General features: G+C 45.2%; 1 protein-coding gene across 2 annotated transcripts in view; it reads left to right on the top strand.

The window, feature by feature from the left end:
- Positions 1-21,528, top strand: part of PYGL (glycogen phosphorylase L) — an 80,403-nt gene that overhangs the window by 44,606 nt on the left and 14,269 nt on the right. For both annotated transcript variants that reach the window (XM_061612571.1, XM_061612570.1), the window contains exons 11-18: positions 1,800-1,946; positions 3,338-3,501; positions 5,606-5,720; positions 6,767-6,868; positions 8,309-8,456; positions 12,143-12,201; positions 13,273-13,414; positions 15,384-15,591. In XM_061612571.1, the coding sequence (XP_061468555.1) occupies positions 1,800-1,946; positions 3,338-3,501; positions 5,606-5,720; positions 6,767-6,868; positions 8,309-8,456; positions 12,143-12,201; positions 13,273-13,414; positions 15,384-15,591 (1,085 nt within the window). The remainder of the gene's footprint in view (positions 1-1,799; positions 1,947-3,337; positions 3,502-5,605; positions 5,721-6,766; positions 6,869-8,308; positions 8,457-12,142; positions 12,202-13,272; positions 13,415-15,383; positions 15,592-21,528) is intronic.

Here is a 21,528-nt window from a genome sequence, read left to right on the forward strand (position 1 = left end):
AAATTTTGGCACGCTTCCATTCTGAATGTGCATGTGGCTCTTTCCAAAACAAAAGCACCACAGAGTTCTCTGTAGTTGGACTCTAATATCTGGAGCAAGCAGAGCTGAATTTTCTGGAGTTGTTTCATTTTTTGTTTTCGGATGGGATTTGGGGTTTTTATGAGCTATGCTGGGGCAGTTTTGCTCAAATTCTGGGACTTGCCCTTGCACCATGCTTTGAGTCGCTTCTGTTGCGCCCCCTTGACACGCTGTACCTCAGCTCTCTTCAACCTGGCGCCATCTAGATGTTGTTGGACTCTGACACCATCAGCCCAGCCATCAGCCCAGCCCAGCCCAATTATGGGAGTCATAATTTAGCAAAATCTGGAAGGGACTAAATTCGGGGTGACTGTCGTATCTCCTCCAAGAAAGCCCTTCGACCTCCACCTCTGTGGCCTGAAACAGTTGCTGCTTCCAGATGTTGCTTGTTGCACTGATTATTAGGCTTACCAGGTCTGGGTGGGAGGAGCCAAGGAGCTGGTGGGTGGAGCTTGGCAACTCAGCAGGTAGAGTCTGCTGAGAGTGGAAGCTCAGACCTCCCTTAGAGTCCCTGACAAGGAGGCTAAAGCCCAGGAACTTTAGGTCAAACCCTTAGACTAATAGCATTGAAACAGGAAGTGGAAGTATTTGGAAGAGCCACTTCCTCTGTCAGTTTGGCTTAGACGCTGTTTCAGCATGACGATAGCTGGGTTGGCAATCCTGCCAATCTGTGTGGACCAGCAGGCCGTTGCCTGCTCTGAAGCAGAGCAGTTGCCCTCACACCCACACATCTAGGATGCCATTTACTATAATGTGTTACATTTACTTACGTAATTAATTGCATTTATATCCCACCTTTCTTCCAAGGAACTCAAGGGGGTGCATTTGGTTCTCCCCCTCTGCCTTTTAAAAAAAAATAAACTTTATTATGTTAAAAAAATAATAGATTGCAAAATTGAGAGTCATTTACAGGTTGAAAGCAGACAAGATATGGGGAGGTTACTTACACATTCCCTCTCCTTAAATATTAGATAGGCGCCATCTCTATTATCTTTTCTGTGCCTACTGAAGACCTTCCTCTTTCAACAAGCCTTTGAAGTAAAGACCATATCCCAGTCTACGTCTGTGTTGAAATTGCTTTTTAAGATGTTCTTAAACCTTTTTTGAAATGCTTTTAATCTTAGAAGATGTTGGGAGGAAGGGCAGGATACAAATCAATAATAATAATAATATTCAAATCCAAAGCAAACCCTCTCCGTTTTATCCTCGTAACAACCTCACGACATCGGTTAGACCAAGAGGGAATGGCCGGCCCAGGGTCACCCAGCAAGCTCCATGACTGAGCAGGGACTTGAATGCTGGTCTCCCAGGTCCTAGTCCAGCACTCTAACCCAGTTTTGCCTGTGCAAGTCTCACATGTCAAGTTGGCTACACCTTAGGAAATCGTAGCTGATGAAAGCCAGAGTCACCGTGTGGGGATAATGTCAACTCTGTGCTAGAGACCTTGTTGTATACATAGTCTTTGGGCCTCTGTGGAAAGAACACAAAAAGCTGCCTGAGTCTGACCATTGCTCCATCTAGTTCAATATTGTCTACACTGACCGGCAGTGGGTCTCCAAGGTTTCAGGTGGGAAGCCTTTCCCAACCCAACCTGGATTGTGGATTGAACCTGGGCATTCTGCATGGAAAGCAGATGCTCTGTCACTGTACTACACAACTCTTTGCCCTTCTCTTCCTTCCCTGTGCCCTGCTAACACTCTCTCTCCCCCCACAAATCCCAGGCCTGGGACATCACCACGCGGACATTTGCCTACACAAACCACACGGTTCTCCCTGAAGCCCTTGAGCGCTGGCCAGTTGAGCTAATGGAGAAACTGCTCCCACGACATCTGCAGATCATATATGAAATCAACCAGAGGCATCTAGATGTGAGTAGAGCTGAGTCACCATGTTCTCTAGTTCTGTTTTCCAGGCTGAATTTAGCGATAAAAATAGTTTCCTGGAAAGCTATTTAAGAGCGCAGCAGTTCTTTTGCCTTGCTTGCCCATGGTGGTGCTTAGACTCCCCACTGCTCATAGGGTGCTGCTTTAATCTTTTATTTTACCCACAAGATGGCGTAGAGAGCACAAGAAGGGATTGCCCACACTCTGATTTGGCTTCAGGCATCATCCTGTATAACCAGTGAGAACTGAAGCCAATAGTGAGTGAGGGTCAGGCCTCCTGCCCTCCCTCTGGAACAGCCTTCCCCCAACCTGGTACCCTCCTAAGTGATGAACACTAAAAGTCCCATCAATCCCAGCCACTACTGCTGCGCTGGGACAAGGTTGTTCTGGCATCTTGTGTTTCATGTGCAAAACCTTGGACAACTTGGACCCGGGATACCTTAAGGACCACCTGATCCCCTATAGCCCAATCCAATCACCAAGATCATCCGGAGGAGTGCTGTTAGTTGTCACTTGTGTTACACTTGGGATGGGAGCCATTGGCCTAACAGGCTGGCATCGATTTGAGTTAGTTCCATATCGGCTAGCTGCTGCTTTTACCAATCTGGGAGAGGGGGTTGTTTTGGTTCAGAAAATATATCAATATTAATATTGACATTTTAAAAGGAAATATTGATATTTTTGAAGAAAATAGTGATATTTTAAAAGGGAATAATAAATTATCATTCTTGCAATCAAAGGTTGAGGCAGATTTTTTTTTTAAGTCCATTTTCAGAAATAGCTGCAGGAATTCCCTACATTTAAAATCCGATCCTCAGCTAATGAGAATAAGCAAATTAATGGAAAATTTGGTACCAAATCCAAATTTGACAGAATTCTAGCACATCCCTGGTTACGGAGACCCAGCTGGCCTAAACCAGAAACCAGGCATTTAGTATCACCATTCTCATGCTGTGGAACACTCTTCCGGCAAAGATTTGGCAGACATCCTTGCTTTGCACACCTTTCTATGCCAACAGACGTATGTACCTGTTTAAGCTTCTTGATTTAGCCAGTCATTTTAATGATTATTTGTGCTGTTTGTGGCGTTGTACACATATTGCTGTATACTGTCCTGATGTTTTATGAGAAGGTGGTATATAAATACTTCTATAAATAAAGGGGGGGGGGAATCTAGAAGTGGCAAAACAAATCGGGGAATTGTTTTGTGACGCGTTCCCCTTTCAAGCCAGAGGAGTTTGCCTTGGAGCTTCTGGCTGTGTTCCAGTTGTGTGGAGGCACCTCCAGGTAGCTTCCAAATGGGATTGGGCCTTCTCTGACATCCTTCTGGAAGGCGTAAGTGACTGACCAGTCCTGTCCCCCTTCTGCACACTCAGAAAATCTCAGCCGTGTTTCCAAAGGACGTCGACCGCCTCCGGCGGATGTCCTTGATTGAAGAGGAAGGCAAGAAGCGCATCAACATGGCCCACCTTTGCATTGTTGGCTCGCATGCCGTGAACGGGGTTGCGAAGATCCACTCCGATATCATCAAGTCTCAAGTGTGAGTCCTGGTCGGTGTTTTGTGGGTGCTCGGTTGGGCATGCATGGGAGTGCAGTGACTTGGGACCTTTAAAGAGTCTGGAACCAGGGTTGAAATCCAGGCTGGGCTTTCGTGTGCTCTGCAAAGGGACCAGTGTAGCTGTATAGGGCTGAGCTATGGAAGGCTGTGCAGGGTTGCGCCCGTTCCTTGACGTGCCAGACTTGACTACGGTGACACATGCCTTAGTTACATCCCGATTAGATTACTGTAACGCGCTCTACGTGGGGCTGCCCTTGAAGACTGCTCGGAAACTTAAATTGGTACAAAGAGCTGCTGCCAGAATGTTAACTGGAGCTGGGCCGCGAGAACATACAACTCCTCTGTTATACCAGCTCCACTGGCTGCCAGTTTGTTTCCGGGCACAATTCAAAGTGCTGGTTTTGACCTATAAAGCCTTATACGGCTTAGGTCCAGGTTATCTATTAGATCATGTCTCCCTCTATGAACCTATCCGGACTCTTAAGATCATCTGGTGAGACCTTACTCACTATTCCATCTTTTCCGCAAGTTCTTCTTGTGAAAACACAGAATAGGGCTTTTTCGCTGGCTACCCCCAGATTGTGGAACTCCCTCCCCAGTGAGGTTCGATTGGCCCCTACGCTTTTGTCTTTTCGTGCTCAGGTGAAGACTGTTTTATTTAGACAAGCTTTTAATCGAAATTGATAAATATTTTTTTTCTTGATTTTTAATCATTTTAAACGTCTTAATCTGTATGATTACTGTTTTAATTGTTTATGGTTCTTAATTGTAAGCCGCCCTGAGTTCTATGGAAGTAGGGCGGGGTATAAATATTATAAATAAATAAAATAAATAAATAGAGAGGCACTGTCTGCAGCAGTCTCCCGTCAAGGAAGAACTGCTGACCCTTGAATGTCTCCCTCCCTTCTCTTGGTTGACTCTCTGTACGCAATACCTTGTTGCTGTAACGTGACTTCCTTCCCACTTTTGCTTTGAGTATCTGTTTTTTGCATTTTGGAAGAACGTTTGCAATGATGTTCATTTTTTTAATTTGATGTTTTTATACCCCATCCTCCATGTTGGAGCACAAGGACAGCTTAACATAAATCAGAAAATAAACCCATCCTCCAATGCAAAGATCAATACAATTTGAGAACTGCGATAAAAATACTATGGTCTGGGAAGCCAGGGTCCAATTCCCCATTGAGCCATGCAGCGCACTGGGTGACTTTGGGCCTGTCACTGTCTCTCAGCTTAATCTACCTCACAGGGCTGTTGTGGGGATTAAAAGGGGAGGAGAGAACCACATACACCACCTTGAGCTCCTTGGAGGAAAGGTGGCGTATACAAGCAATAAATAAAAAAAATAATGAACACACACAATTTACTATAAGGCGTGTGGACTGCTTTAAGAGAGGATTAGGCAGATTCCTGGAGGATAAGGCTGCCATTGGCTCCTCACCATGCTGGCTACATCATAGAATTGTAGAGTTGGAAGGGTCCTGTAAGGCCATCAAGTCCACTCCCCTGCTCAATGCAGGAATCCAGCTTAAAGCATCCCCGACAGGGGGCTGTCCAGCTGCCTCTTGAAGGCCTCCAGTGCTGGAGAGCCCACCGCCTCCCAAGGTCGTTGGTTCCATTGTCTTACCGTATTGTCACTTCCAGTATCGGGGCACCTGCTTCTGAAAACCGGTTGCTTGGAATTGCAAGTGGGAAGAGAAGCAATTAAAAAAGAATAAGAATTTTAGACTTTTGAAATAATGTACTGTACAGTGAAGTGGGAGAAAGTCCTAGGTTTACTCCCCGGCACCTCTCGACAGGGCCAGGAGCACCCTTTGCCTAAAATCCTGGAGAGCTGCGGCCGGATGTGTGGACAGTACTGAGCTGGATGGGCCACTGCTCCGACTCCGTGTGAGGCAGCTTCCTATGTGAGAGTACGGCTGCACTCAGGTCCTGCTTGCGGGCTTCTTCCCACTTGGGGCATCTGGTTGGCCACTGTGAGAACCAGATGCTGGACTAGATGGCCCTCCTGTGGCCTGTCCCAGCGGCAGGGCTCTTCTCATTATGCACTAGCCAAGGAATCTTCATGAACATACCACTTATGCAGGTTCAAGGACTTTGCAGAGCTGGAGCCGGAGAAGTTTCAGAATAAAACCAACGGCATCACTCCTCGGCGTTGGCTTCTGCTTTGCAACCCAGGACTTGCGGAGTTAATTGCCGAGGTAAGAGTCTGCCTGTGTTGCAGAATAGTTTTTCCTGTTCGGTAGGTGTGGGTTTGGCAGAAATCATGTTGGTGGGGTTTTTTTGGCCAGGATAAATTGTGTCCTGATGTAACTTAGTCTGGAGACTTTGTACCTTACTGCCTATTTCGGATTTGAAATCTGTTAGGAAAACAGATCACCATACTTAGCCAGCTATTGCCTCTGATTCAATAGGATTTGTCAGCAAAGGGGTAGGGAACCTCCGGTTGCAGGACAAACCTGGCCCACCATGGGTTCAAATGTGCATCATGGGTGTTTTTCTCCAAAACCTGCCCCACACCTCATGTCATTCCTAACTCTCTCCTCTTCCCCTGCACGGGGAACTCACTTGTGCAACTGATGCCTGCAGAAAGCAGGCTTCAGCACCACTGCCTGTTGGTGGTGGGCAGCAAAGCCAAAGCCTCAGGTGTTTTAAGGCACCACCCAGGGATCTTTGCAAGTCCAGCATGGTGCTTTGAAGTCCCGACTTTGAAACTTCAAAGCATCCAGTCACTGGATGTCATTGTAATGTCGGGCAACTGTCAAATTTGGCACGTGAGGCTGGGATCCGATAAGGATCTGGTCTAAGGAGCCCAAAAGGTTCCCTCTCTAGCTGTAGCACTCCAGAAAAAAACCTGTAGCACCTGTTTGACAAAAGGCAGCTCTGGGGTTAAAGATATGTCCATAGGCCATAGGTCCATAGTCCATCCCAATGGGATGCCTCGCTCAAAAGTGTTTCCAACCCTCTTCCAAAGAATATTCTTTTTTAAAGGCTGGGGTGATAGATGCAGGAAGCCAATAAACTGATTGAGCGGGAAGTCATGCCAGGGAAGTGAACAGCTACTCCAAAAGGCCTGCATGTCTGGAGTGGAAGGGTGGGAGAGGTTGGATGTCTCAAGCCTTCATAGAATCAGAGAATAGTAGAGTTGGAAGGGGCCTATAAGGCCATCAAGTCCAACCCCCCGCTCAATACAGGAATCCAAATCAAAGCATTCCCGACAGATGGCTGTCTGCCTTCTCCTTTACAGAAAATAGGGGAAGATTACGTGAAAGACCTGAGCCAGTTGACGAAGCTGCACAGGTTTGCCAACGACGAGCTCTTCATTCGGGAAGTGGCCAAAGTAAAACAGGTAAGGGGGTGGAGTCGGGGGCGGGGCATTTTTGTCCATGCGGCGGCTGAAGAGGAGGCAGCTCTCAGCTCCGCATGCCTCCGCTCTGTGGGCATTCCTGGAGGACAATTGCTTGCACTTCAAGCAAACTTGAAGCACTTGGTTGGGGCCCCGCTATGCTGCGATTCCCAAGGTCTCTTGGGAAAAGCTGTAACTTAAATACAGAACAAGGTGGAACGGTTCTGGGAAGCCAAGTAAAGGCAAGAGGACCGTCGCGCCATTTAGTTTAGCAAGGTAGGGGAGCGTTAGGAAGTGCCTGCTGGATCAGGCCAAAGGGGCACCATCTGGTCCAGCCTCCTTTTCTCACAGCACTCAACCAGATGTGTGGTGGAACTTCACAGCCTGTGTCCTTCTCCCTTTGCAGAACTACAACTCGCAGAGTTCCTTTGCAGAAAACCTGGAAATACTCTCTGTGTGTGTGTCTGTGTGTGAGAGAGAGAGAGTGTGAGTGAGTGTGCGAGAGTGTGAGTGAAAGTGCGAGCGAGTGTGCGAGAGCGAGTGAGTGTGCGAGAGCGAGTGTGTGTCTGGTTTCTCTTGGAGGGTCTTCAATGTGGGATGGGGAACCCTGTGGCCCTCCAGAAGTTGCGGGGCTATAGGACCCTCTAGGCTGGTGGATTGTTTTCAGGCGTATTCTGCAACATGTCATTGATGCAAGAACAGTGCATTAGTGGTGGATTCATACTGGGCCATCCACACATCATTCTGCGTTCTTAGCTGTTCTGCGATGCTTCCCCAAGGTGATCGCTTTTACTGCCATCTGGAGGGGCACTCTTGGGCTGTAGCGCAACAAAAGCCGGGCAAAAAACAACACTTCAGTTCGTTGATGGTATGAAAAAATCACAGGGTTTCAGCAGGAAGACATGCACTGGTTGGAAACTAAGCAGCGCGTCTGCCCCAAAACTTTTGCACACGCAAACGGTATTGAACGTGAGATCACAGATAACCATCCCAATACCATCCTGAACACAAATCATCACGAATGCACTATAAAACGCCAGCTCCCGTCACATCTGACCACTGGCTGTGGTGACTGTGACTGATGGAAGTTGGAGTCTAGCACCTTCTGGAGGGCAACAAGTCCCAATCCCTGCTTTTAGGATATGGAGTATCCTGTCTAGCACCCCATGAGCTGTTCGTCACCTTGTTACAAGACCCTCCTACTAGCAAGAGTGCTAAATGGGGTCTTGCTTCATTTATTTATTTTATGCATTGCCATCTCACCTCCCTGGAACTCAAGGCAGCCTGCATGTTCCTCCTTGGGGGGGGGGGGACACTCTCCTCCAGGCACTGACCACCCCCAGACTTCCTTAGCTTCAGCCGGGTGAACAAATGAGGTGCCCTCGAGCTATTGGCTGTTTCTGCCGTTGCTTTTAACCATCACACCTCCATTTGCTGTCCCAGGAAAACAAGGTCAAGTTTGCCCAGTTCCTAGAGAATGAATATAAGGTGAAGATCAACCCGGCTTCCATGTTCGACGTGCAAGTCAAGAGGATTCACGAGTACAAGCGGCAGCTCATGAATTGTCTGCATGTCATCACCATGTACAACCGTGAGTGACAGCTGGCTGTGGCTACACTTACCTCAAAGTGGGTCTTTGGCTTTTCCTAAGAAGGCAGGCAGCTGTTACAAATGGGCCTTGAACTTCCTCGTGAGCATAGCTCACTGGAAATGCAAGTTCCCCTATTGAGAGTGCAGCAGGATCTTTTGCTGGAGTTACCCCCAGAGCATGTATAATTTTACCCTTACCCGAATGCCACACACACAGAAAGTAAAATAAAGAGTGGTTTTATTAAGAGAAGAAACAAGGAAAAATATTGCGGTTTACAATTACAGTTAACAATGGGCAGCTTTCTAACTATATTCATTCATTCAGCAACACTGGATAGACTAAAGCAAAGAGACTGACCCTATGAACACTTTCACATTAAGCTCACCACACAGAAAGAAAAAGGGAAGAAAAGGCCCAGAAGTTGCATATACCTTTCCTGGATAGTTGCTGCAAGACTAAGGCCGAGAGAGACTTTCGTATCTAGCCCAATGAGACAAAGCTCCGCCCTTGTGTAACCAGTGCTAGATTTGAAAGATCTCACCCAAATCCTTAGCTCTGAAATTGTGCCAAAGATGCTCAGGTGCGTTGATAAGAAAAGCAGCTGTTGAGCCCTCCAGAAGGAGGAACTCCTGACCCCTCCCAACCCCTCATTTCTAACTAAACTGACCCCAATGTAAATGTGACCAGGAAGATGTGAACCAACCCATTTCCTGATAAGTTCCCAGATAATAGGTGTGATCTCCCTGCTTTAGATTCCAGATGATTCCTAAAGGTTATCATAATCCTTATGGAAAACCATTTCTGTGTTTGAAAAGAGAGCCTGATTCTTACTGGGCAACATTCCCCAAATTTCCATAGGAGTCAGGAAGTCTATACCCTCAGGCTTTCACGATATGTTCTCGGGGGTCACAGAGGGGCTGTTTCCCAGGGATCTTTGCTGTTGCAGGTTTTCCAAACTCTGGTTCACTGAGGTGAATCAAAGATTAAAAATTCCCAATATTTGATTCCTTACCCAGCTGCCTTACACTCAGTCCATCTACCTCAGTGTTGGCAACACTGACTGGCAGCAGCTGTCTGGGGTTTCAGACAGAGAACATTCCTAGCCCTACCTGGAGATGTTGGGGGTTGAACCCGAAACCTTCTGTGGCTTTTCCTAAGACCAGAATCCTTTGCACAGAAACGAAAGTAATATTTTAATGCTGCATAAAATAACAAAACACAGTAATGAAAACATTAGCCCCAGTAAGAACACTTGTACCTGCTGGGATGGATGGGAGGACACCAGGTTGGCAAAGGTTCAACATACATTGTTGTTATGTGCCTTCAAGTCGATTTTGACATACGGCGACCCCATGCATCGGTGACCTCCAATAGCATCTGTCATGGACCACCCTGTTTAGATCTTGTAAGTTCAGGTCTGTGGCTTCTTTTATGGAATCAATCCATCTCTTGTTTGGCCTTCCTCTTTTTCTACTCCCTTCTGTTTTTCCCAGCATTGTGGTCTTTTCTAATGAATCATGTCTTCTCATGATGTGTCCAAAGTATGATAACCTCCGTTTCATCATTTTAGCTTCTAGTGATTGTTGTTTTTATGTGCCTTCAACTCGACTATGACTTATGGTGACCCCATGAATCAGCGACCTCCAAAAGTATCTGTCATGAACCACCCTGTTCAGATGTTGTAAGTTCAGGTCTGTGGCTTCCTTTATGGAGTCAATCCATCTCTTGTTTGGCCTTCCTCTTTTTCTACTCCCTTCTGTTTTTCCCAGCATTATTGTCTTTTCTAGTGAATCAGGTGTTCTCCTCCGTTTCATCATTTTAGCTTCTAGTGATTGTTGTTGTTATGTGCCTTCAAGTCGATTACGACTCATGGCAACCCTATGAATCAGCTACCTCCAATGGCATCTGTTATGAACTACCCTGTTCAGGTCTTGTAAGTTCAGGTCTGTAGCTTCCTTTATGGAATCAACGCATCTCTTGTTTGGCCTTCCTCTTTTTCTGCTCCCTGCTGTTAATATGTTTGCTGCCCTGGGCTCCTTTGGGTGGAAGAACAGGATGTACATATGTTAGTAATAATAACAGTAATGTATTATAATATTATACATTACAATAATTATTATTGTTATTAATTTATGTATATCCTGTCCTTTGTCCCATAGGAGCCCAGGGCAGCAAACATATTAACAAGACAATTTAACAACAACAAAAGGAAAAACAAGCATCCTAAAAACAGTTTGTTCCTGTTAATATGTGCCTTCAAGTCAATGACAACATTCTAAAACACGGTTACAGCTTAAATTCTTTCATTAGTGATCTCTGGGTAATAACCAACTAAAAGGTTCACCTTGCTCCTATTGTGGATCACCTTTATTGCTCCCAGCCTCTGGCAACAGACGGGTTTTGCAACTCCTCTGGAATTGTCCTTATCCGGGAGATCATTGTAAAGCCTCTGGGTGAAGAAATACAGGTAGCCTCATTTGAAGGCTTACACCAGGAAACATGTTTGGGATGGAGCAAACTTTGAGCACACAGGACAGAATTGCAAGCCAGGGTGTTTGTCCCTCAGTGTTTCTGCTTCAACAATTTTTCATCTCTATGGCAAGGGAGGGATGGGGAAACTCTGGCTTGCTAGTGGTCCCGATTTGGCCTGCGAGGCCATTTCCCCCCAAACACACCCACCTGCCTTACAACTGACATCCCATGATATCAGGTGCAGGGCAGGCAAAGCCGTGGCTGCAAAGAAACAATTCAGTCATAAAGTGCAAGTACCTTGAGGTCCTGGGGAATGAGTCTTCTTGATGGCTGCTCCCCATTTATAAAAAGTTCTCCCTGGTGAAGTGCATTTGTCTCCCTCGTTACTAACATTCAGGTGGCGCTTAAAAACATTCCTGTCCCCCCAAGCATTGGATGGCTGAAAGATACCGTCCCTGGCGATTGTGAAATTATTAGCTGTGAGGATGAAATGAATCTTTATTGCTCAGAGCCATAGGCTACCACAATTCATGTGTGGCCGTTTTTAAATGTTCCTGTTTTTATTTTTTTAATTGTATTGTGGCTGCTCTCGTGTGTGTCTCTACCCGCACCTGCTCACGTGACAGGCATCCCAGCATGCAGTGCATTCCCACCTTTTAGTCACACCGGGGGGGGGGTTGCCTGATGAAATTGTACCGGTATTCTTATGTCATAAAGCACCTTGAGAGAGCTGCTACATCCTGGAAGATGGTGTGCAAAATATTCAAATAAATAAACAAATTTCCTGGGCCTTGAAGGATGGTGGAGGAAGGACTTCTGGTGAATAAAGGAGCAGGGTTGGTTCCCAGAAGGCCTGAGGGGAATGAAGGGTAGAAGAGAGTGCAGAAAAGGGGTTATTCCTTGGACTTGTGGATGCACCTCCTCTTAGGTCTTAAATGTCATAAGAACATATGAACAGCCCGATCACTGGGGGCCCTTCTAATCCAGCATCTTCTTACAGTGGCCAGCCAGATACTCATGGGAAGGCCACAAGCAGGACTTGATTCAAACAGGACCTCTTCCCATTTGTGATTCCCAGCAACTGGTGTTCGGGGCAAAGTGCCTCTGGCAGTGGAAGGAGAACATAGCCTTGGTGGCTAGTAGCCATTGGTGGCCTTCTCCTCCAAGTGTCCAGGGTGGAAGATAAATTTTATATTCTTCTCTCTCTTCTGTAGGCATCAAGCATGACCCAAAGAAGCTGTTTGTGCCCCGGACAGTGATAATTGGAGGCAAAGTAAGTGATCCATTTGCACCATGTGATCTAAGGAGGACACCCTAGAAACAACTGCGCTGCTTCTTTATTTATTTATTTATTACATTTATATACCACCCCATAGCCGAAGCTCTCTGGGCGGTTTATAGCAATTAAAAACAATAAAAACAAATATACAAATTTTAAAACACAAAAGACAATTTAAAAACACATGCTAAAATGCCTGGGAGAAGAGGAAAGTCTTGACCTGGTCCCGGAAAGATAACAGTGTTGGCGCCAGGCGCACCTCGTCAACAAAATTATTCCATAATTTGGGGGCCGCCACTGAGAAGGCCCTCTCCCTCATTGCCAGCCTCTGAGCTTCCCTCGGAGTAGGCACCTGGAGGAGGGCCTTGGATGTTGAGCGTAGTGTACGGGTGGGTTTGTGTCAGGAGAGGTGTTCCATCAGGTATTGTGGTCCCAAGCTGCGTAAGGCTTTATAGGTAAAAACCAGCACCTTGAATCGAGCTCGGAAACATACAGGCAGCCAATGCAAGCTGTCTTTAGGACTGTGCTTGGAAATAGATGGCTTTCTTCCATGGACTTGTCTGCAAGAGCTCCAATTCCCTGAATGGTTTAACAGTCAGACCCTCTTCCCAGAGAAGTCTGGGAATTGTAACTGTGTGAGGGGAATCAGAGTCTCCTAACAATCTCGGCATCCTTCACCAACTACATTTCCCAGGGTTCTTTGGGGGAACAAACCATGGCTGTTTAAAGTGGTATCATAGTGGAATAACTGTGTGGTGTGAATGTGGCAGTTGTCACCTTTCCTCATAGGGGAATTCCTCCCATTCCCCAGGCGTTTGTTTTTCTGCAACCATTTTCAGTGGCACAAGATAGGGATTAGGATCAGCCTGATGCCCTCCTGCTGATGATTTTGGGCTCCAACTCCCATTGGCTCCAGCCAGCATGGCCAGTGGTCAAGGGTGACGGGAGGTGAAGTCCAACAAACATCTAGAGGATGCCAGTTTGGGGGAAGGTGAGTGTGAAGGGAACAGGGAAAGGAGGTACCACAGCAACATCTTAACCTTTTCATTTTTGCCCCCCTCCTAGGCTGCTCCTGGTTATCACATGGCTAAAATGATCATCAGACTGATCACCGCTGTGGGCCACGTGGTGAACAACGACCCTGTGGTTGGGAACAAGTTGAAGGTCATCTACCTGGAAAACTACAGAGTCTCATTGGCTGAAAAAGGTACCCCTGGTGGCATGGCAAGAGCTGGTGTCTCTAAACCAGTGAACAGTTTTCCTTGACAAATATTTTAATAGTCGACCTGTCTCCAACTGTAGTTGCACCTCACTGGCTTTGCCTGTTTTGTTTTTCCTCTGGTTTTTATTTATTTATTATTTGATTTCTATCCCGCCCTTCCTCCCAGCAGGAGCCCAGGACAGCAAGCAAAAGCACTAAAAACTTTAAAACATCATAACAACAAACTTTAAAACACATTTTTGGTTGGTGTGTTCCTGTCGAAAACAGAGCATCATCTCTGGGCCCTCTGCATGCCGGTGGACTCCCAACTCCCATCGCCCCCAGCAAGCCTGGCCAGTGGACACGGGTGATGGGAGTTAGAGTCCAGCAACATCTGGAGGACCCAGGCTAAAAGTTCTCACTTTCAGTGATTCTCACAGCACCTTGTCCTAGAGCAGGGGCTCCCGAATTGGGGGGCTTCGTTCAGGTGGTCCGCAGCACGTCTGTGGATTTGTAGCTGCAGAAGGGAGATGGCATATCCATCGCATTTAAATGGTCATATTGCTTTTTAATTGTGTTTTTAGTGCTTTGCTGCTTCTTGAATTTTACTGTCTTACAATTTGAATTCTATGGAGTAATACAATAAAATGCCATATTTCGGAAATAAAAAGCAATAGAAACGCAATTAAAAATCCATACAGCATCTAGCACAGTGCGTTACAATTGCTGCAACTGACCGAACAATAATTAAATGGTCTACCGAGACCCTCAGAAATATTCAGGTGGTCCGTGGGGAACCATTGCCCTAGGGCAGCCTTTCCCAACCAGTGTGCCTCCAGGTGTTGTTGGACCACAACTCCCATCAGCCTCAGCCAGCATTGCCAATGGTCAGGAAAGATGGGAGTTGTGGTCCAACAACACTTGGGTCACACTGGTTGGGAAAGGCTGCCCTAGAGGCTTGTCTGCGTGTGTCTGAATAGATTCTAAAAGGTCATCCTGTTTAGGACTGATTTATGATACATAAGGTTAAGGTAGATATAAGCCAAGCTATGCAACCGCTGGAGGGTTGGCCAAAGGTGAATGAGGCCCTCAGGCCAAACAAAAGTACAGCCACCCCTGCTTTTAAAATCTGTGTTACGCAAGGGCCCATAGCTTTCTGGCAGAGCTCACGTTTTGCATGCAGAAAGCTCCAATTTCAGCCCCCTGGAATCTCTGATAGCTGAGCTGGGAACAAATTCCAAGAACTTGGAGAGCTTTTTCTCATTTGTTTTGGTCTCAAAGCCCGTGTACAAAACCCTGAGCAACAAAATAATCAAAACTGTTTTAACAAATTGTTGGTGTTTCTAAAACATCCTAATCTGAGAGTTAGAAGAGCACCATGTCAGTGGCAGCAGGGAAGAATCTTGTCCCGCCTCCAGAAAGACAACAGGAAGGGGAACCCAACTCCCATGGAAGGACATTCCAAAGATCCCGAGCCACAACCAAAAAGGCCCTGCTTCTCATGAAAGTCATTCATCACGTGACAGAGAGCTTGCAGCAGAGCCAAATTAGCAGATCTTAAAAGTTTGTGGGGGGGAGGAAGGAATTGTATATACTAGACTGTATTCAGCTAGATGGACCAATGGTTTGACAAAGGAAGGTGCCTTATAGCAAGTCAGGTCATTGGTCCCTCTAACTCAGAGTTGTCTACACTGACTGACAGCAGCTCTCTAGGGCCTTGGGCAATCATCCTTTTAGTTGGAAATGTCTTGAACGTGGCACCTTCTGCATGCAAAGCATGTGTTCTGTCACTGCACTACAGTCCTTCCCTTTATTGTGTGTGTGCAAGTCAATTTCGTGTTTCCATATGATACAACTGCATATTATATGCTGCAAGTGCATTTATTACCCGAACCCTAGTGGCTGGCTGTGGCAGAAAGGGAAATAATTTTTTTAAAGGATTGCAGAAACTAGTAAGACTGTGTCCTCTTGGCAGTGATCCCAGCCACCGATCTCTCGGAGCAGATTTCCACGGCAGGCACGGAAGCATCAGGCACCGGCAACATGAAGTTCATGCTGAACGGCGCCCTGACCATTGGGACGATGGATGGTGCCAATGTTGAGATGGCAGAGGAGGCTGGAGAAGAGAACCTTTTCATCTTTGGCATGAGAGTGGAGGATGTGGCAGAGCTGGACCAGAGAGGGTGAGCATGGCAGAGAAGCTGCACCTACGGATATATTCACATGGGTGATGTTTTCACTGCTGGAACAAAAATGGGGGGTGGGGAAGACTTCATTGTCCTTAGTTTCAATTTGCTTTCAGAAACTTTAATGGCGTAGGGCAGCCTTTCCCAACCTTTTGGTCCCCAGATGTTGTGGGACTACAACTCCCATCAACCCCAGCCAGCATGGCCAATGGTCAGGAATTATGGGAAGTGTAGCCCACCAACCTCTGGGGACCCAAAGGTTGGGAAAGGCTGTGTAGGGAGATGTGCGATGCTGTGATTAAGTGCCCGAGCTTACGTCTTTCATAATTATACTAAGATCTGTCAGGGTTAACTCCTCATGAGTGACTTTTTGAAAATGATTTTGGCAGGGGAGGGAACGATAGAGCATTGGGATATTCTTGGACAGATATTGGGCTGCATAATGTGAAGCCGTTGACTGGACCTAAGCAAATTAGCCTGCCCGTGCAACCAAGCAATTCTGCTTTGCTCCTTCCTTAGCTGAGCAGGAAAGCAAAGCACGGAGCAGCTGGCAAAAGTGTTTCATCTGAATCAGTGCTCACGGTTTGTTACTCTCCAAGCAAACCATGATCTGAACCGTTTGTTCTCTCCAAACAATCAGGAAGCCAAAAACAAGAGCAATCAACAAGGCTGAAAATTTAGTTAAACCTAATAAATACTAGTTTACGTTTGTAAATTTATGAATATTTATTTGCAGTCATAGACCCGACTTGTTATGAGCATAAGATACAACAGGATTAAAATACAACGGATAAGATAAAATAACAGTGTAAACTTTCAAATATATACATATATATACAGGGAATTTCAAAAATAAAAGAGTACTTTTCCTAGGGGAGCTTAGAACGGATTTGTTGAGCGGCATATAAGAAATTAGCGACTTTCAATGTGATTTCTCTGTTATTTCCTGAAACAAGAAAACGTATCTTGTTATCAGGAGTCAGCAAATCAATGCTCTGGAGCATGTCCTGTAGGTATTTAGAGCGTATGGAATCGTACATTGGGCAGTTTAAGATAACATGAACAAATGATTCCACAGAATCTTTCCCACATGGACATAAGCGTTGGTTATAGGGGATCCCCTTGTACCTTCCCAGGAGTATTGCAGAGTGAAGAGAGTTGAATCTGGCTCTAGTGAAAGCTGCGCGAAGCTTTGGAATTTCAAGGAAATCCAAATAAGAGGCTTGCTTAAGAGGTTCAAATTTCAGTTGGAAATATATAGGTGAACAAGTTTTGGTAGCTTGTGTAATGGCTGTTTGGAAGTTTATATCTCTAAGCCGCGTACGGATGGCAAGTTTAGCCGAGGATAAAGTTTGGGACGAGAGGTATTCAGGTGATAAGCCTATCGTGCGGAGTTTGTTTCTTATGAAATTATTCCAACTTGAGGAATACGTATCTCCCCAGATATGGGTTAAATAACCCGGGGGTGGATCGTACGATACTCTAGCCCAGTAGTTTGTAGCAAGGAGCCACGCATGACATTCCATGGAGAGCAAACCAGCTTCAAGTCTGAGGGCAGCCGCCGGCGCGCATCTTGGTAGACCCAAAGTCTGACGCAAGAAGGTGGAAAGGACCGATTCTATTGAGGGATTAAATGCCTGTATCCAAAGTTGCGAGCCAAATAATAGTTGGGGGATAATTTTTGTCTGAAATACCTGAAATATTGCTGATAAGTATCTCCCTCCTTTGTGATAAAAGAAACGGAGAATTTTTTTAACAGAATTTCGTGCAAGTGAAACAGCAGTTTTTATATGGGAGGACCAGTTCAAAGATGAGTGGAAGATGATGCCTAAGTATTTGAATTGTGACACTAAGGTTATGCGCTGACCATTAACTGTCCAGGTCCCTAAATGACGTTGTCTTGAAAAAACTAGAATTTTGGTTTTTTGATAATTTATAATTAACTGGTTCTGGGTACAGTAAGCCATAAAGGAACGTATTAACCTTTTTAGGCCAATCTTCGAAAGAGAGAGGAGTGCAGCATCGTCAGCATATAGGAGAAGAGGACAAAAGTGGTTCGCAATTTTTGGCATGTGGTGATCTTGAGATATGCAGTTGGATTTGAGATCGTTCAAAAATAAATTGAACAGTAGAGGGGCTAACGTACATCCTTGTCTTACCCCTTTATTGACAGGGATCAAATTCGTTAAGCCTCCATCCCTTCCACATCGGACTCTTAAAGTGGTGTTTTGATGTAGATTATAAATTAGAAAAAATAGCCTTTTATCTATGGTGGAGTGTGCTAGTTTATTCCAAAGAATGTCTCTTGGAATAGAGTCAAACGCGGACTTCAAATCCACAAAAGCCACATACAAACCGTTGCCTCGATGTGACATATACTTCTCTGCAAGGTGATTTAGGAGAAGGCAGTGGTCTATCACAGATCGACCTTTCCTAAATCCAGCCTGTTCATCGCCTAATATGCTTTCTCCTTCCATCCAACTAGTAAGTTTAGCTTTTAAATAGGATGTATATAGCTTGCCTATTACAGAAAGCAAGCTAATTGGTCTATAGTTGGACGGGTCCTCTCTGTCGCCCTTTTTGTATATAGGCACGATTATTGCTTCTTGCCAAGCCTTGGGAATCTGACCGGTGTTATTTATTTTGGTAAATAAGCTGCAAAGGATCGGTGCCCACCAGACAGGGAAATTTTTCAGAAGTTCCGGGGGAATATTATCTGGGCCAGGGGCTTTGGATGATTTGAGCCTTGTAATTAGGTCAGTTATTTCTCTACTCGTAACGGGGGGCCACTGTGGGAGATTGGTGCAATCAAAAGAGATGTTGGGGTCAATGTTAGTAACACCATTGGCTTCATAAAGATCATTGAAGTATTTTTCCCATTTATGGGGCGGTATGTTACAAAAGGAGTGTGATGTAAATCTTTCAGAAGCGGAAATGATGGACCAAAATTTTTTGAGTCTTTGGATCTAGCCGCATCAATAAGCAAATTCCATTCATCCCGAGTGGCCTGTCTTTTCTTACTGGTCAAAGTCAGTTTATATTTTCTTTTTATGACATAATAATCCTTGGGAAGGGATTCCGCGTTATCTAGGCGGTATTGTGAATATATACTCCTCAGTTTGCGTTTGAGCTCTAAGCATTCGCTATCAAACCATCTAGGATTGGAGCTTAAATTCTTTTTAACTCTAGTGATTTTTGGGGTCAAAATAGAAGTTATGTGTGCAAGTAATTGCCCATAATAGATAAGGCATGTGTGTAAATTGTTATCTTGCACGACCCGTCCACGAATATCCATGGCCCATGCAGACTTAAGGAAAATTGCAATCTTGAAGCTTAAGTTTTCCGTCCATATCGTTCTTTTAAGTCTTAAGTATATGTTATTCAGCGTGGGATGGTATTCTGAGTTTAAGTGGGTTGTTTCAGGAATGTGACATGTAAGATTGAGAGGGAGATGGTCACTGGTTTGTCTGGTTCCTACTCCAAATTCAGTTATTGACCTCAGAAGATGGTTTGTTACTATAATATAATCTACCATGCTGCTTCCACGGGTAGAAATGAAAGTAAATTCCCCGATATCCACAAAATGCCTGAGACCATTTAGTATTAGCAGGTCATGACTGCCAACCAAGCGAGCAAGACAAATCCCCCCATAATTTATCTTAGCGTCCTTCGAGACTCTATCATGTACAGGATCATGCTGTTCAGATTGTTCTCCTTGCCATAGATTGGAAGCAAAAAGCGAGTCAGCAGAGACTCCAATCCTGGCATTAAAATCGCCTGTCAAAATTAGCTCCGCGTTTGGGAAGGAATGCACAATCTCCGTTATGTACTCGTCCAACTCTCCCCAGCGCATGTCCAACTGTGCTCTCACGAATGAGGGTGGCATGTAAACGTTGATGATCACAATGGACAAAGATTTAAATGTTAGGAGGATTGCCATTGCTATGTTATCCAGTGATTGTAATTCCATGTGTTGGGCCGTCAACGTGGTAGAAATAAATGTTGCCAACCCCCCTTTAGCCCTGCCTTTCATTTTGCCTGAGTGGTGAGCAGGTAAATGGTAGATAGAATATCCATTTAGTATAGGCGATTCTTTTGACCAGGTCTCTTGTACGCTGATTATATCGTGTTGATTTAGAAAATCAAGAAATTCTGGGTCACTTAGTTTAGAATTCCATCCTGAGATGTTCCAGGAGAGTAGACGTAGGGCTTCATTATTGGGGGGAAGGCTTTTTGCATATGCTAGAGGAGAAATCAGGGCGGTGGGCACATTGCCTGGTTTATGATTTCCGTATGTAGTGTGATTTCAGTTGGCTCGCCTTTTGGGAACTGCACTGTCCTCCAACGTTTCTCCGTTTATTCTATAATTTTGAGAAAGTTTATTCTTCTGACTTATCTCGCTTGAATGGGAAGGAGAACCTAATTCTTCTGGATATAAAAATCTCACATTATCCCATTTATCTCCCACCAAAATAGATTCAAGGTGCTGGTTTTGACCTATAAAGCCTTACACGGCGTGGGACCTCAATACCTTGTGGAACGCCTCTCTCGCTATGAACCTACCCGTTCACTTCGTTCAGAATCTGAGGGCCTCCTCCGGGTACCAACTCATTGGGAAGCCCGGAGGGTGGTGACTAGATCTAGGGCCTTTTCTGTGGTGGCCCCTGAGTTGTGGAACAGCCTCCCTGAAGAGGTATGCCTGGCGCCTACACTTCTATCTTTCCGGCGCCAGGTAAAGACCTTTTTATGCTCCCAGGCATTTTAATCTTTTAATTTTCTTAATCTTTCTATTTTTAACATGTATCCTTCTTAATTTGTGTTGTATTTGTTTTTGTTGTGCTTTCTGTTGTTTGTTTGTACATGTTTTTGTGATTTTTTACCATGATATATTTTATTTTACCTTGTTTGTTCACCGCCCTGAGAGCTATTCTGCTAAGGGCGGTATATAAATTGAAATAATAAAAATAAATAAAATAAATAAAATACTTGTTCTGGGTATGTTATCGGAATTAATGATGGCATCCTGTACTAAAGGGGATTTACATAGTGACTCCCCTCCAGCGATTTTTGTCTCCAACAGTTTGTTTTGTAAGTCCACCTCAGCTGCTGTTGTTTTGCAATGTGCAATCAGTCGATAGAACCTATTAATTAGGGTCGATCGCTCAGTATCCGGCAACTGGGTATACAGATCTGTGAGTAAAGTCTCCTCTGGTTCAAGCTCATTCATATGGCTCCTTGTCGATTTGGATTCCTTGCCATTTCCCGAATGTCGAAAAGTTGTCTCTGAGGATGTAGATGTAGAGTGGTGACAAGCGGAATCAGTGTTCAGAGTTAGTGCAGACTGTTTGCCCTCTTGTCTCACAGGAGCATATAAGGCAACCAGTGGTCCAGGTGGAGCCTTGTTAAGATAGTATCTCTGAATCATGATGCCATTTCTCCTTAAAAGGGAATCTCTTGTATGATAGATTTGATTGGCATGATGTTGCGAGTGTACAGTCACTATCAGGCGCCGCTTGTGGGAGTTGGCAGAAATGTCCTTCATAGATTTGATGTAATTGGTACGTAGCCCTGGATGTAGAGCCTTTTCGATACATCTGTCTAAGAAGGAAATACTTGGATGGTCTATAGTGATCCCGCGTTTGTACCGGTTGTAGGAGAATACCAATTTAGAAGGTTGAAGGACTAAGTTCCACGAAAAGGAGTGAGTTTTACAGTATTCTGAAGGTAAAATCGGTCTGGTATCTGTTGAGAGTGACGACGTTGTAGAGTTGTCCATATTATTAATGGTGAGAAGATCGCTGTCATCTCCGGTGCCAATAGCACAATCTTTACTTTTTGGAGCAGACCTTGTTGGAGAGTGCATAGTAACAGGTTTCCTTTGGTCATCTTTCTGGTGAAATTTGGAGTTGTTTACTTTTGTTTGTGAGTCTAATA

The sequence above is a fragment of the Rhineura floridana genome, chromosome 2 (assembly GCF_030035675.1).
Source record: "Rhineura floridana isolate rRhiFlo1 chromosome 2, rRhiFlo1.hap2, whole genome shotgun sequence".
NCBI lineage: Eukaryota > Metazoa > Chordata > Lepidosauria > Squamata > Rhineuridae > Rhineura > Rhineura floridana.